Raw genomic sequence first — 16,608 nt, 5'->3', positions numbered from 1 at the left:
GTAAACATACTCCAGTGGTGGTTTATGGGAATTGCACAGAGCTTCTCTTACTGATAACAGTATCTGGCCCTCTGCCACAGAAAGACACGGCACGTATGTACATTACTGCAACTTCTTAATGCATCCCAACGCATTTCCATGTGGCATTCCAGAAAACTATCAGAATGAGAAAACGTGTGCCTGTCTGGTTTGCATGTAACAAATTAGCATTTTTTGAGAACATAATGAAAGAAAAAATAGACTTCCTATGAAAAACAGCACCTCAATCTATTTGAACTATACAGGGCACATGAATCATACTTTTTTTTGTGTACATGCCATGGGTTGGATACTCGGAGTAGGAGGGAGCACTAAATATACCATGTAAGGTGTTTGATACCTTAACAGAACTTTCTCTGAGTCTCTGGTGAAGTGCCATTAAGGTACAAAACATGTTAGCAAGTAGTTTTAGTGCCTCCCCCGTCCCCTGTGTCCAAACAATACCATGTACAAAAATAAAGGTATAATTCATGTGCTTTTACAGTCTAAATGGATTGAGGTGTTATTTTTCATTTGAAGTCTTTTTTTTCTAGTAGCGGTGGTACACTCCACAAATGGGGCTGAAAGTAATTTATGCACGGAAGACTGATTTTCAGTGAATTTGTTTTGGCTTGGGAACATCTAGGACGCCTATCACAATGCTATAAAATATCCTACATGAGACAAAAGTGCTCATTAAAAAACAAAACAACGTGCTAAAACAAAAGATAGAAAACAAAAAACATTTTATATATTTATTTTTGTATTATTATTATTATTGTTTTTTTTTCAAAATGTAGGTATGTTTTCATGTCTAAGAGCCTCTGTAAACTAAATAGATAACCCTTAAAATACACTACTGCCTACACCTATTCTAAAATCGTTTATAATCTTTGTTGGAGATTGTAGACTGCAACACAGAAAATGAAGACATTGTCTTAAAATTCCTAGTGCAGAGCGTTTCTGACCTTGTTATTGTGGAGGATAATTATGACATTTAATTATGTTGCTCTCGTTATTGTGCTATGCACCAGCTTTTTGAATCATCTTTTTCAAGACTAATGCTTTTCTACCACGACTAGCACAGTTGTCTTACCATGTTATAAATATGCTAACAATGACGATTACAAAACACGCGTCACTTTAACCACATTTGATGATCGCTCCTTGTGTCTCTATAACCCAATGTGTATCACATGAATTCCACCTCATTTACTTATGTGCAGCATATAGGTCTCCGTTTAATAAGACATCCAAATGATTCAATGCTGTTAGAAAATCCATGGGTAATTTTTGTAGATAAATCAATTGGAGATTTTTTTCTAACAGTACTGAATCCTTTGGAAAGCTTATTAAATCAAAGCCATAACCTGTATATACACAGCTTAAGAAAGCAATTTGGCAACATTTATCTTTTCAGGTCTCATTAACGTGGAAACAAATTTTTCTATAAACTGTTAAAAGTGTAACCTTGAACTGCTAAAATATACTAAAAATGCAAATGCGTGTTAAGTACATCTTACTTGGCTTGTTGCCACTTTTGGAATGCAATACTCATTAATATGCATACAAACTGTGGATACAAACAGCAATATTTGCAAATAGTTTCTGAGCTACAAGCTAATAGTATTTTGCAACACATTTGCAGTGTGTGTATAAGTCAATTAAACACAGGCAAGACCTCAGATGCACACCAACAGGCTTATTCAATAAAGTGACAATTCAAAGCAAATTCAAAGTGAATGTAAAATTTAAAAGCGGCCTTGTCACCGGCTGGAGACGTTGCAGAATTTGCAAGACCCCCAACGGTGACATTGACACTGGTGGTCGGGGGTAGGGAAAGGTTATACTTACCTTAACTTGTCCCTCGTGGGGGCCACCATCTTTTTCTGGTGTGTCATCTGGTCAGCTCAGGCATGAGAGTGCAGCATTGAGATGTGTGGAAGATCCCAAAAGACCATCCAATTTCCTGCAGCTTTCACTGGTGATGGCTAGAGAGATTGAAACTTCCAGAGAGCAGTAGCTCCGCCCAGTGTCAAGATGTGTCAGGCATAGGAAATATATAGAGACAAAGTAGTCCCTACTTTGACTAAGTATATCTCTTGACTGGGTTGGAATCTCATGGAAATTGTTCAGGGTGGGGGCAGCATAGCTCGCTTAAAGAGTTGTTTCCTTTTTGACTTTTACCTTAAAATTGAAACTCACTTTGAATTCTCACTTTAGAGAATAACCCTGAATATCAAGGCTTGAAAACTGAATTGCAATATGCAGGATATAAAAGTCAAGCTTTGAGTAAAGCAGAGATGGATGCATTTTCCAAATCACCAACATCTAAAGTTTTCGACAATTTAATGTTTAATGTATAAGCCACAAGTTAAAGATTCACTACTGCCGGAAAAAAATGCGTTCTGTTAATTCAATTATGGATTGTGGAGAATTTACATTTGGAACTGCACATCTTAAAGTAAAACACCCACATTGTAATTTTTCCAACTTTTTCTAACTCCTCAACTGCAAGCTAGTGAATAAAGATTTACCCACAATTCACGTGTTTTTATGTTACTTTTATCCAATTACAGGTCCATATTCATGAAAATGAAGGATGACTGACATATGCTTTAAATTCAGTCCAGTTTTCTCTCCTGCCAGGCTACACACAAATGTATCTTAATTAGCTCTATAATGACTGCTTTCAAATTCAGTTAAAAGTAATTAGCACCTTTGAAGGTTTTTGTTTTTTTATGCTCTCATTGCTTGAATCTGATTGAGTAAAGCAGGTTTTGCAAAAAAAAATTGGGAAGTTAAAGGTTCCCAAGTCTAACCTAAGCATTTTTAAGCCAGTCAGGCACTTCAAATGTTAAATCTCTGTATCCAATACAACCAATTTCTGTTAAATTAAATTTAAAGAAACACTATAGCTTTCAGAATACACACCTGCATTCTTAATACTATAGAGCCCCTTGTGTAATAAAAATTAAGAAAACATTTTTTACAGCATTGAGGCTCCCTTTGCGCTGCTCTCTGCTACGCCTCACACAATGTCATCGAAGAGGCATGGTCTCCTCCAGTGATGGTCTGATCCAATGCTCCTCACAAAGGTGACTGGGGATCTGATGCACATGCTCTGCAAGAGCCGCACATGCATCCAATGCTTCTCATATGCAGAAAGATTTGAATTCTGCGGCATCACATGGAGTCTTAAAGGGATCTTATAGTGCCAGGAAAACAAAGCCATTTTCCTGGCACTATAGGTTTCTAAGGTGCCCCCCTCCCTCGCACTCCCTCGCACTCTTTCGCACTCCCTCTCCTGTGGCACTTACCTGAATCGAGCACCGATGTCCCTCGGTGCTGGATCAGACTCCTCCCACTTTCCTCCCACGCCGACGTCAGCCAATGGCCGCGCTCGCATTAGGATTTCCCCATGGGGAAAAATCTAATGCTGTAAGTCCTCATGCAGAGCGTGAGGATGTCCAGCGTCAGATAATGGACCAAAGATCCGTTTCGATTCTGGAAGCCTTCTAGTGGCTGTCTGGTAGACAGCCACAGGGAGCAGACTTAGAGCTGCAATGTTTTACATTGCCGCACTAAGTGCAAAATGGACACTGTACCCAGACTATTTCAGTGAGCTGAAGTGGTCTGGGCGCCTACAGTGTCCCTTTAATCGTTGTACGGGAAACTCCTCTAGTGTCTGCCTTAAACAGAGAGCAGCGTTTAGCACACCCTAGGTAAGAAATCAACTCATTAGCAGACAATGATTCTATCTGCACTGGGGGGAGGGGTCCTCCTGACACTACAACCACTACAGCACACTGCGTTGGTTATGGTGTTTGGAGTGTTCCTTTAACAGGTTCAATCCATAAGGGAAGAAAAACAGGTATATCAGCGGCCTTGTGAAATTTTCAATGACAGTAATTGGATTGTATCAGCAGAAACCGTTAACCACATTCCTTTAAAATCAGACTTCACGTTACAGTCATATAGGGCTTATGCCATATACAGAGGCAAATGATAAAGCAAATTAAAAATGTATGCCAAATGAACAGATTTTTCTCCAATTCACCTTTTTTTTTTTTTTTTTTTTTTTTTTTACAGTTTGGCTGTTAAGCAGTTCAGTTTTCAATGTAATGCAGTTTACTGTTAAGTGATTAAAGATGATATGAAATAGGCAAATATATAAACAAAATATATATGAATTATTTCTTACCGTTTAAGCACATTTCAAATGGTTTGCAGAGATCATCTTCAAACAAGCAGCCTACAAAAACAAGAAAATACAGTAAAATTGTTATCTTTTAGAAAAATTTTGAAAAACATGTTGTTTTGTTAACATTTTTAATGCACCGTGGTATCTCAGGAATGACTTGAAACATAAAGAGGTTATAAAATGTTCTTGTAGCAACAAAGCTCCTGACAAGAGAGAAGACAGATATTCCTTTCAACATGTGACTCCGTACAGGGAAAACAAAATTACATTTTTCGTTTCTTAGCTGTCTAAAAAGATTTTCAACGGATTTGTAAAAATTGCATGTCATGATACGAGCTGCACCTGTGTAATCTTGTATGCACTTGTGTTATGTTTCATTTTAGGAATGTCTCTGAAGAGGGAAAACTTATGTTTTTTTAACCTATTTGTTTGAAAGAGAGAATTTACGCAAATCTCTAACCCTATTATAATGTCCTGTAAAAAGGCTGCTTCTATTAAGCGTAATACAAGAATATTGTGCGAAATGATGAAAGCAAGGACGGGTTATAAATTAGTATCCATTAGTTTAATGGGATTACTACAGATGTAGGCTCTGTTATTCTTCCAATTGGCTTGCTTAAGGCACTGCAATTATTACAGCTTGAAAAGCACATATGATCGATGTACGCAGATACGCATTGATTCATGGCTGAAATTGCAGTAACTAAACGAATTATTCTGTTTGCAGGGTAAAACCTAGTGAAACATTTGGCAGCAAATTAGTGTTTGATGTGTCTAAAAATATCTCAGCCTATGTTTATGTAAAAATTTAGCATTTTCTGGGACAGTTGGTACCGTGTCTGTATACATCTTACAGCATGCTGCACACATGGGGAAGGTCCTAAATAAACAGCTCTCGTAAAAAAGGGAAAAAAAACAAATCATAACAAAGTACACTTGCCCCTCTTCTGTTCCCTATACCTTTATAAATGCACAAACCCCTGTCCCTCTCTCTCTTTCTCTCTCCGTCTCTCTCTGTCACACACACACACACTGTATGACAATGTACCCTGAATTCAAGCAATTTAGGATATTTAGTGCATATTCATTCTTCAAAACCTTGAAAAAAAAATTAAAAACAGCATGACATCATTCGTGTTGGCCAGAGTAACATGGGGTCTTTTTTGGACCATAGATCCTGATGTTAGGAAACAAAGTGCCTTGTGATGTCTGGTGCCTTGTGATCTCATGTAGACTACAAGCATCAAAGCTGCAAAGAGTCTGGGATGGATCCAAAAGGCAATGTATTTGCACTATTGTTTGTACATGGTCACGTATCCGCAAACTGCTATATGAGATGTGCAAACCATTAGCTCCAGCTTCTTCTGATCTCTCATGGCTTTGTTGGTAATTAAAGGGACACTATAGGCACCCAGACCACATCAGCTTATTAAAGTGGTCTGAGTGCAGTGTCCCAGGTCCCGTAACCCAATGGTAATTATTGCAGTTTTTAATAAACTGCAATAATTACCTGTCTGGGTTAACTCCACCTCGAGTGGCTGTCAGCATCTACCAGCGTTTCTACCAGACAGCCAATGTCACAATTTGGTTTATTCTCAGTCTGGTGCAGTACCTCACAGTGCCACTACCTGTCTGTGGCGCCATTCCAGCCTGCTAGACCCAGACTGAGATCTCTCTCAATTCCCAGCTGGCCTTACTTTGTGATTATCATCTCCCTATTTAGTTGAGCCTCACCCCTTCTTGTTTGCCAGTTCATTAATGTTAATGTTGTTGGTCTGGTTCTGCCTAACCCTAGCTGGCTGTCTCCATGTGTTCCTGAGCTGACTGCTTCCCTGTATCCAGAGGCCCAACCTGAGTTCCTTGTATCAAGAGGCCTTTCTTGCGTTCCTTGTGTCCAAAGGCCGCGTTCCCTGTATCCAGAGGCCTTTCCTGCTTTTCCTGTACCCAGTCTCCCTTCTGCTACATTCAGTTATCTGTGTTTGTATTTTATTTAACTGTCTTCCTTAACTATCAATTTTTTGCAAATAACCAAAGTAAAAAACTATTGCATATGGGTGGATTGGCGCTCGTTAAAATATGATAATGCAGCAACCTTAGTGTCTGTAATCACTCAAAAGACACTACATAAAGTGCAAAACAAAAAGGACAGAGTACAAGGTGCGCAATAGGAAACACCACCCCACACTCTAATATACTTATAACAAGGAGGACCATATAGAATGCCTCTGGTTATCTGCAAGGAAAGGAGCAGAGGAATGAGACCACTGCTAGCAGGAACACACTGAAACAAAAAGGACACATGGCCATTTATCCTTTTTGTTTCTTGTCAAATGTTGATTTGTGTGTATATTGGTTTCTTTGCATTCTGGGTTCCACCCTATAGAGTTTGCTGTACTGGTCAGCACCCCATCCCGAACAGACCCCTGACAGCCACTAGACGGACTTCTGGGCTTTAAGGCGACTTTTGGTTGCCTGACGCTGGACGTCTTCACGTTAGGTCTGTTCTGCCGGATGCCGGCTGAGGAGGAGCAAAGGCGGACCAGAGCTAGCGCTGAGGGACATCAGGGTTGGACCCAGGTAAGTGACAGTAGTTTTTTTTAACCCCTTCTGCACCTCAATGGGGGCTGTGAGGGAGGGGGAAGCTATAATGCCAGGAAAACAAGTTTTTTTTCCTGGCACTATAGTTTCCCTTTAAGTTATAATTTCACTTCCAAGTGCCTTCAGTCGCTGAGTTTAGGAAAGAATTAGAGTCCACTTGCTGATCCACTAATTCTCTATTGTCCTGCCATTACCAGAGCAGAGGCAGAGGTGCGTGCCAGTCATGGGGGTTTTTGTGACCACCTACTAGTGACATAAACTCACAACTGCTATATATCTTCCATGGGAGGGCATGGCACTTGGCAAAACCTGACCGTTAGCAAAAAGACCCTTGGTACCAAAAAATGACAGTGTTATAAAAGAAGTAAATATTATAGAAGATGCTTATTAGGTAAATGAATTTATTTTATTCTGCAAGTGCCATAAAAAAAATCTATCTTTAACAAATTGCTCAAACTAGTGCAACGTTTGATTTGTCCGTCTATTTAAATTTCTCACAGGCATATTTTCAGAAAAAACTGAAGGAAAAAACATGACTTTTTAATTGTTTGTTTAGAAGAATGATATTTTATATTCTAAGACTTTTCACATTACAATGATCACGTTGGGCCTCGTTTGCAAGAAATTGATGGTAATAATGAAAATAAATCTTCCCAGCAGGAATACGTAGTATTTTTTTGTAAGGCAGTTTATAATATAAGCTGTTAATATAATTCCCTCATAGTAACAAAAAGTGCTTATTTGATATTTCCTTGAACGTTAGAGCTTTTGAATGAGACAGTTGTCTTAAAGTGATGTATGTCCCTTTAATTACAGCATTGGTTTCACCTTCCTGCAATGGGAGTGCCAGGTTCTTTGCTTTTTTGTATCATTAAAGGGGCCACTGTGATTATAAAAATGGGATTCATTGAGAACACAGACATTCCACAAATTGCTAATAACACACAGACCAGGGGTCCTTTTAAAGCTGAATTGACCTAGCTGTCTACCAGATTGTGTCACATGCTTGCCTCTTAACTGGTTCAAGCGCATTCCAAACATGAATAGGTCCTGACTTTATTCTAAAAGTGTGACAGAACCTCCTTGAGTTCAATTTTATCAACAAAGCTTGACCAACTTCTGTATACAAACAATGTATACATTTTGCGACAGCATTCTCAGCTTGCAGTCTTAGGTTTCAGCATATTATTGCTTGTTGCAAATATGTTAGAACCCCACGTCTAAATATGTCCAGAGAGACATGCAAGATGGACTCAAACTTTCTTTCTCCTTCTTCTTCTTACCATTTTATTGTAAAACACATTTCCTGAACTAGTTGTAGTGGCTTAAAGGAGCATTATAGTGCCAGGAAAACAAACTTGTTTTCCTGGCACTATAGGGTCATTAGGTCCCGCCCCCATCCCGCTGGGCTGAAGGGGTTAAAGCCCCTTCAGCCACTTACCTTTATCCAGCGCCGGGCTCCCTCTGTGCTGGTGACCTCTCCTCCTCCTGCTGACATCAGATCCGAATGAGCTTGCGTGGCAAGAGCCGTGCGTGCATTCAAACAGCCCATATGAAAGCATTACTCAATGCTTTCCTATGGACGTCCAGCGTCTTCTCACTGTGATTTTCACAGTGAGCATTGCGGAAGCGCCTCTAGGGAGACAGCCACTAGAGGCTGGATTAACCCTCAATGTGAACATAGCAGTTTCTATGAAACTGCTTTGTATTCAGGTGCAGGGATAACACTAGCACTAGAGGAACCTGGCACCTAGACCACTTCATTGAGCTGAAGTGGTCTGGGTGCCTATAGTGGTCCTTTAATCGTGTTTTTTGTGCTCTGATGACAGCTTCCAAGCTGGACATCTATAATAAAGATTGATCGATAAGTGGTTGATGAAAAGTTATTTTTATTAAACTTCCTCTCTAACTAGAATGAGTTAATGAAACCTGTCAATACCACAGGTTAGCACAAATAAACCAAATTGTCACAAGAACTTCTTTAAAATCAGGTAGAAACGACATACACATACACACCACCTTATGGCAAGTCTGAAGCAAGTAAACTAATAAGGGCCAATTCTGCACTGATACTTCGAAACTTAAAGTGATATCAGTAGTTTATCTAAGCAAACCATGTGGTTTTCTTACAGAATGTACACTAGCTGGATGAATAAACCACCTATAAACACCTAACATTATTAAACTGGATAAATAATGCTAATTAATAATCAGAAATTGATTCCACATTTCAAAGTCAATGTCCCAGTCCTCTAAGGGTTCCATATCACACGACTTTGCATTTGACTGTTTATTATCTGCAAGTAATTGAATAACATTAATAGGTTTTGATAAGTCCTCAGAGTTATCAGAGAATTAAATTCATCAACACATTTCCATCACTACTGGTTTATTAATTCCCAAGAGAACCTCACCGTTTGTGTAAAACAGCAAACCTTAAGTGCTACCAGATCCATGCCAAAGAAAGGATATTATTTATTGTTAATATATATTCTATGGGGGCGGGGCTAAGTCGCCGAGCTGATCAGTCGCAAGTTAACTGGGCTCCTGAATCCTGAGGCCTGAAATGGACAAAACAAACGCTAACCACTCAACAAGTAGAATAAAAACGGGTAAAAGCACTCTGGAGAGGAGGCTGCCTGACCCCACAACCGACAAGCTGAAGCTCGGGTCGATCCAGCGACACCCTGTGGATGGCGGCCCACCTGAGCGGAGGACGGGGTGGACGGCCGCTGCCCTGCCTCACTGCCACGGGCTGCTACGGGTACAGACATCTTCCCCCCGCCACCATGGACCGGTGGGGGTTATCCCGGTCCCCACTGGCTGCCTCACCTGCCCTCGACTCCTGCGAGCGGTAGCAGCGATGCGACCTGGAACCGCCATGTGCTCCTACAAAATGGCGGACGGACACACAGGACTGAACATGCCTGAGCCACCAAGCATCCAAGTCCCACAAGCAAGCTTAGAACAACGACTTAACAAGCTTTTCCTCCGCTTCTGGGCAAAGCTTGAGGCCCGAACCAAACAGGCACAGGTACGCCCTCTGGGCACTCAACACCCACGAGTCACGACCACCAACAGACAGGGCCCACCCGGGCTGAGGGCCAACAGGGGGAAAAACCCCACGCTCCAGCTACCACGTTAGAAAGCCCCCCGCCACAAGAGACACAAGCACATCGGGGGGCCTCTGGCGCACCCTACACGGAAAAGACCGGGACTCAGACAAGAGCCCCCGAGTCTGTGGCCATTTACAGCGGGCCCCTCACAAGCCCTGGGGCGGGAAGGCCGCCATGAAGCAGGCTGGTCCAGCATCCCCTCAGGCATACACCTACCCTTTCCCAATTACCGGAGTGGGGTGAACGTTCCAACCCAAGTTCAGGACTGATGTACCGCAGCCAGTCATAAGCAAAACCCACCGCCACGAACCAGCAGACTTCCTGACCCGCTCCTTTGATCATCAAACAGCACTCCACAGCCAGTGGAAAACAGCGGTGCTTACTACTGAGGTTCCAGCATATGTGACTATGCCTGTAGGGACTCTTGTTTGCATGCATGGTCAATCGCTCTTCTTTGCTTGGTTAGTTCTGGAAGACTACCAGTGAAAAGCTACACCATACTAGCCTATCTGACAAGCAATGACAATCTGTACTAACTGACACAGTTAAAATCACTTGCATAGCCTGAGCATTGTTTATTTCTTCTCTCTATTTGTTATATTATATAGTCAGTTCTGCATTGAGCCATAGATACACATCAAGCAAAGCAATGGGTTAGCATATTTAAAACTATGATGCTTAACTTAACCTGTGCATTGTTAGCTCAGATTCGAGGTTGCTTCACAAGACTGCATATCTCTCATCACTCTATATGTTGAAAAATGTTTAGCCCAAGCATGTTACTGTACTGAACCCTTAGGCATAGCATATCGTCTGAATATCATTTGAATCCCCTAACATACTCAGTAGGCATGCATCTAACCAACCAGCTAATGTAACTTCTGCTTGATTGATAATTAGTTAATCTACCTACCATGCCGTTAATCATCTAAGCGAAATGTCAACCAAATGTTGGATAGATCCCAAATAATCTAGCGCTTACCCACTAGGGTGGCACAGCAGTTTTATATGTATGATCAGTTGAATGTTAGCTACCACAAAATTTAAAATGTGCCTGACTAGCAAATACCACTGTTGTGGCGATTCAAGGCTGTTTGTCATTCTTTGTGCACAACAAAAATAAAAAATATAAAAAATATATATATATATTATATATATATTCTATGGTGAGAACTTTATCCTAAAATATACAATGTTTCTTTCCCAGTACACCCACGGCCTGCTCAGAGGAATATTTTGTTCAGTTTTAAAATGTTCATTTATTAGATCCTGCTGGGTTCACACTTTACATTTAGCTTTTATTACACCAGCGCACACATAGTGCAGTCTTCATAACCCTAATTACCTTAATGAGCTGCACTCATAACGAAATTCAAAAAAGGTGGGTGTGTAATGGGTTTATAATGTGCTGAGAATGCTCCAGGCAAGTGCTTTATAAATAGTCCTCCTACCTAGTGCTAATCAACTGGAATACATTGTCGCAAGTTGTACAGTAAACATTTTAACCCCTTGAATAGCAGAGGGTCAGTGACACATTAAAATTGTTAATGTTTACAAATGTGCCCACTAGGTCTTTGCAGAAAATGTGTACCGTAGGGCTGTATTTACATCAATCCTGCCCTGCAGTATGCACACCTTAATCTTTACTCCAAGCATCATACTACAGCCTGCAGTAGTGGTCATTGTGACAGGAGTATCTTAACGGCAGTCCCTAATAATGGGGCCAAGTGTTTTAAAATGGTTTTCTTTCTAACCTGCGTCCCAGTGGGTGTCTGATCTCCTCTCCTGCTGGGTGAATGGCATTAGGCTCCTAAAGAGCAGTAGAAGGAGGGTACTGATCCAATCAGCCATTCATTGTCTGAGAGTATTAGCTAAAAACTTTCATCAACTGAATGATATTCTGTGCATAGAAATACCGCATTTAGGGAGGACATTGAGAGGTGGTGTGGTCTTGAAATTTCATGGCTAAGTAGATTTAATTTGGTTAAAATGACTCTGCTTCCCAAAATGTTATATTTCCTTAGAGCGATTACTCTCACTACACCATTATCCTTTTTTAGGAAGGTTCATTCTGCCCTTCTGACATGTATATGGAATGGGAAGCCTTGCAGAATTCAATTGGCCATCTTACGAAAGCTCAGAGTTAGTGGAGGCATGGGTTTGCCAAACTTTATTCATTATAATTTTGAGACTAATGCGGCCAATGCTCTTAAATGTAATCGTGATCATGGACACCCCCTGTGGCTTGAGATGGAAGCTACAAAAAGTCTTCCTAATTTAATAAAAGAAGGGCTATGGTTGCCTCCGTTCCGCGGGTGGTGAACATATTTCCGACTACCAAAGTCACTATTAAGTCTTAGGATGTTTTGTTTAAAAAGATCAACCCTTCTACTACCTGGTCCAGGGCTGCTCCCTTGTCAGTGTTGCGATCTGCATTACCTGATCTAGATGTGGAATAGGCGTACCCCTTCCCCTAAACAAAAAATTATTATTTTTTAATTTTTTTTATTTACCTGTACCGCAACTAAGCGTTTGATTCTATTTAATTCCTATTATTGACAAGATGTAAGGTGCGGTCTATGTCTCTGTCAAATTGTTATGACCAGCGTTGGTCTTGATGAATCTGTGACCTACGAGGGTAAGATGTAACAATATGCACTTTACCAGTTTGCACTATGTACGATGATAATACGATGTTTCTACCTCAAGGCATCTTTGAGTATAAGTGCCACTTAAGTTATCCATCATGAACGTACCGTAATATTACAGGCACTCCCTTGTGCTGGGATGCTCGTGTGTTGCAATTGAGAATAAACCCACCTGCAAGGACATGACAATACAAATTTAACTTACCTCGTTTACCCGTATCCCTTCTTTTTCCCGTATGCCGTATGCTGATATTACGATACCCTTTACCTGCCCCCCTTTAACTGCTGCTTCCACCGAGACTATACGTGATTATATCTATTTAATTACCAACAGTTGTAAACAGACTGCAATTAATGTATCCGCACACCTTATTAATTTAAATTTATATGCTCTACATTTTATATGAATCTCTTAACCGATATGCATAAAGAAATATATATATATTGTGGATAGCCCCTTAAGTAATTATAACCTGTGACGTAACATTTTAATATGTACCAGTGGCAAAGTTACCCGATCTATATACAACATATTATATAATTCCCCTAATACATGTTACAGATAACTACCACTCTAAAATATAAACAGTTCCATACATAGCGTGTCATATGTTGAATGCGTCCATAGGTGGCAGTATTGCATTTTTTAAATTTTTATGAATGGTTTAACTGTACTGCGATTCGTGTGTTTAATGCCGTGTTCGTGAGTTTGACTTGTTAGATCCGTGTGGGTTAGTACCGAAATAAAGTGTTCGTGGATTAAGACTGTCCATATGTGCTCCCACCGTCTGCGTCATTCGGTTGTTATGTGTTTCGTGCATAATTCCCGTTCACCTAGTTGTTCATGCGTCTGACTGTACGATACTTGTAATTGGTATTCCCCCCCTTTCTTGCGTATTGTGTTTTGCCGTCGATTCGTGTGTTTAGGTCGTTCGTATGCCCGTACTCATGATTACCGGTATGTTGAACCCGGAAGTGTGACCCGCCGCTCCGGAAGCTGTGGTGCCATGGGAAATCTGCGTGCCCGCCGCGAACGATGGCTACCGACTACCGCCGTCTGTGCAGGCCTGTTTAACGGTTGGAGATCCTGCTGGCATGGAGGATGAATAACCTGGCTGGACTGGAGTTTGATTTAGTGATTCCCGCTGTCTGGATCGGAACCGGAAGTAACCAAGCGCTGTCAGCAAGGTATGGAGGTAAGTAGTGGGTTTATATAGGCCGGTTGCAACCCCTCCCACAACTCCAGGCTCCGCCTTCCCATATATCAGTGATATAAAGTGTTTTTTTCAGTTTTCCCTTGAATATTTTACTTAGTTCGCATGCTTCCTGCATTTGTAAGACTTTTTTATAAATATATTTTTTATTTTCATGTATGTATGAGTGCATAACAGAGCTCCTCTGCAAAGTGTGTATAATTATATAACAGAGCTCCTCAGAAATAAATTCACCTTTCTGTGTGGTGTATATGAGTGTACAATAGCAGTAAAAGTCATTGTAATGCCTATCTAGGCTATACACTCACTGTGCTAACTTAAGGAGTACTGACGATGCATATATTTAATGTTGAAAAAGGTTTTTTCTTATCACTTTTGCTCTATTTGTATTATTCTTATGTTTTTTCTTACACCCATGTTGCATCATGCCTTCCGTTAACCACTCCAGCGTACGCTCTGACACCTGCCTACACTTTACTGTATATGACATAGAGTGCCGTACTGTTAGTTTAACTTCAATACGCTGTACAATGCAGTTTTTTACATTTATGCTTATGTTTCATATTTCTGTTTGTTTTCTATGACCAAGTCATAATATACTGTAATCAGGAAAGGTTCATTTTGTATCTTGTGAAAGAAGTGATTCTAAGTTGTAAAGTCCTCTGATCTACAGTACAGCGCAGACTGTTATTCAGTTTTGTTTTTTTAGACAGATATACCATTACGACTTAATTTTGTGTCAGGTTTATTATATGTGACTTATTTATAGCATATGTATTGTCACAATTCCTAATCCCTAGCGAGAACGCATCATGTTTTAGTCAATGCTTTTTATCGTGTTGCTCTTGCAGATTCTTTTGATATATTCAGATATTTTTGCATATTACCGATAGCAGTTCTCCTAAATAACACTTTCAAGACATATTCTCACAATAACAAATGTAAATTTTATAAACATAAAATGTGTTTTCCTTGTAAATTTGTTCATGCAGCTCCAGACTAAAGCAAAGTCTAATGCTCGCATCAAATATGTTCATTTATTGTCTGAATAATATGACATTTGTAAACACAAAACCAGTGGCTTTTCCTTTATTTAACCCTTTAAGAACTAGTGGTGTGCATAGCTGGGCATACCTTTGGCACTCAAAGGGTTAAAGGTCATGAGTACATTAAACTTTTAATTCCTTATATACAACAAGTAATCCTGTACATGGATCACGTGTAGTGATGTCCCGAACAGTTCGCCGGGAACCGTTCACTGGCGAACATAGCGTGTTCGCAGTCGCGAACACGCGCGATGTTCGGTCCGCTCCCTATTCGTCATCATTGAGTAAACTTTGAGCCTGTACCTCACAGTCAGCAGACACATTCCAGCCAATCAGCAGCAGACCCTCCCTCCCAGACTCTCCCACCTCCATGACGAATAGGGGGCTGACCGAACATCGCGCGTGTTCGCGGCATGTTCGCCAGCGAACGGTTCCCGGCGAACTGTTCGGGACATCACTAATCACGTGGATTATTTTATTGTACTTTTTAACATGTTGAACATTTGCAAATTAACAATCTAAATGAATAACTAATGTAAATTAACAATGTATCAATATCATCAACAAATGAGTGAACTATTTAGTCAGGCAGGGTTGTACAACACAATCAAGGCAGGTCCTGCAACAATGAATAAACTTATTATAATGATGAGGGTAGTTAGGTTTATTTGTAAACATGGAACCAATGCCTTCATTCATGTTAACCCCTTAAGACCGCAGCCAAATGTACAAGTTGTGAACCAAAAAAAATGTAAACAAACCACAGATTTTGACTATATGTCTGTTCAACAATAATTTACCTCTTTCATATTAAATGCACCCACACTTATTATATATCATTTTGTTCAGGGGAAACAGGGCTTTCATTTAACATCCAATATTTAGGTATGGAACATAACGTAATATGAATAAAATATAAAAAAATGAGAGAAAATATGATTTTTTTTAAATTTTCTTAGTTCTATGTGACATTCTAACTGTGAATGTCATAATACTGTTTGCTTTTACTGCAATAAAATACACATATTTGTATTCAGCGATGTCTCACGTGTAAAACAGTACCCCCTATGTACAGGTTTTATGGTGTTTTGGGAAGTTACAGGGTCAAATATAGCATGTTACACTTTTCAGTTTTTTCACATTGAAATTTGCCAGTTTGGTTATGTTGCCTTTGAGACTGTATGGTAGCCCAGGAATGAAAATTACCCCCATGATGGCATACCATTTGCAAAAGTAGACAACCCAAGGTATTGCAAATGGGGTATGTCCAGTCTTTTTTAGTAGCCACTTGGTCACAAACACTAGCCAAAGTTAACGTTAATATTTGTTTGTGTGTGAAAAATGCAAAAAACTAATTTGAAAGCCAATTTTGGCCAGTGTTTGTGACTAAGTGGCTACTAAAAAAGACTGAACATACCCCATTTGCAATACCTTGGGTTGTCTACTTTTGCAAATGGTATGCCATTATGGAGGTAATTCTTATTTCTGGGCTACTATACGGTCTCAAAGCCAACGTAACCAATCTGGCGAATTTCATTGTGAAAAAACTGAAACGCAAGCCTTATATTTGACTCTGTAACTTTTGAAAACACCATAAAACCTGTACATGAGGGGTACTGTTATACTCAGGAGACTTTGCTGAACACAAATATTTGTGTTTCAAAACAGTAAAAAGTATGACAGCAAAAATATCGTCAGTGTAAGTGCCGTTTGTGTGCGAAAAAGGCAATAAATTTCACTTTCCCTGACGATATCATTGTTGTA

General features: G+C 40.1%; 1 protein-coding gene across 1 annotated transcript in view; it reads right to left on the bottom strand.

The window, feature by feature from the left end:
- The window catches only part of PTPRN2 (protein tyrosine phosphatase receptor type N2), an 808,683-nt gene that overhangs the window by 691,591 nt on the left and 100,484 nt on the right, over window positions 1-16,608 (bottom strand). The window contains exon 2 of the mRNA XM_063452665.1: window positions 4,223-4,273. Coding sequence (XP_063308735.1) covers window positions 4,223-4,273 — 51 coding nt within the window. The remainder of the gene's footprint in view (window positions 1-4,222; window positions 4,274-16,608) is intronic.

The sequence above is a fragment of the Pelobates fuscus genome, chromosome 4, assembly GCF_036172605.1.
Source record: "Pelobates fuscus isolate aPelFus1 chromosome 4, aPelFus1.pri, whole genome shotgun sequence".
NCBI classification, from domain to species: domain Eukaryota; kingdom Metazoa; phylum Chordata; class Amphibia; order Anura; family Pelobatidae; genus Pelobates; species Pelobates fuscus.
This window is presented reverse-complemented; position numbering and strand designations above follow the sequence as displayed.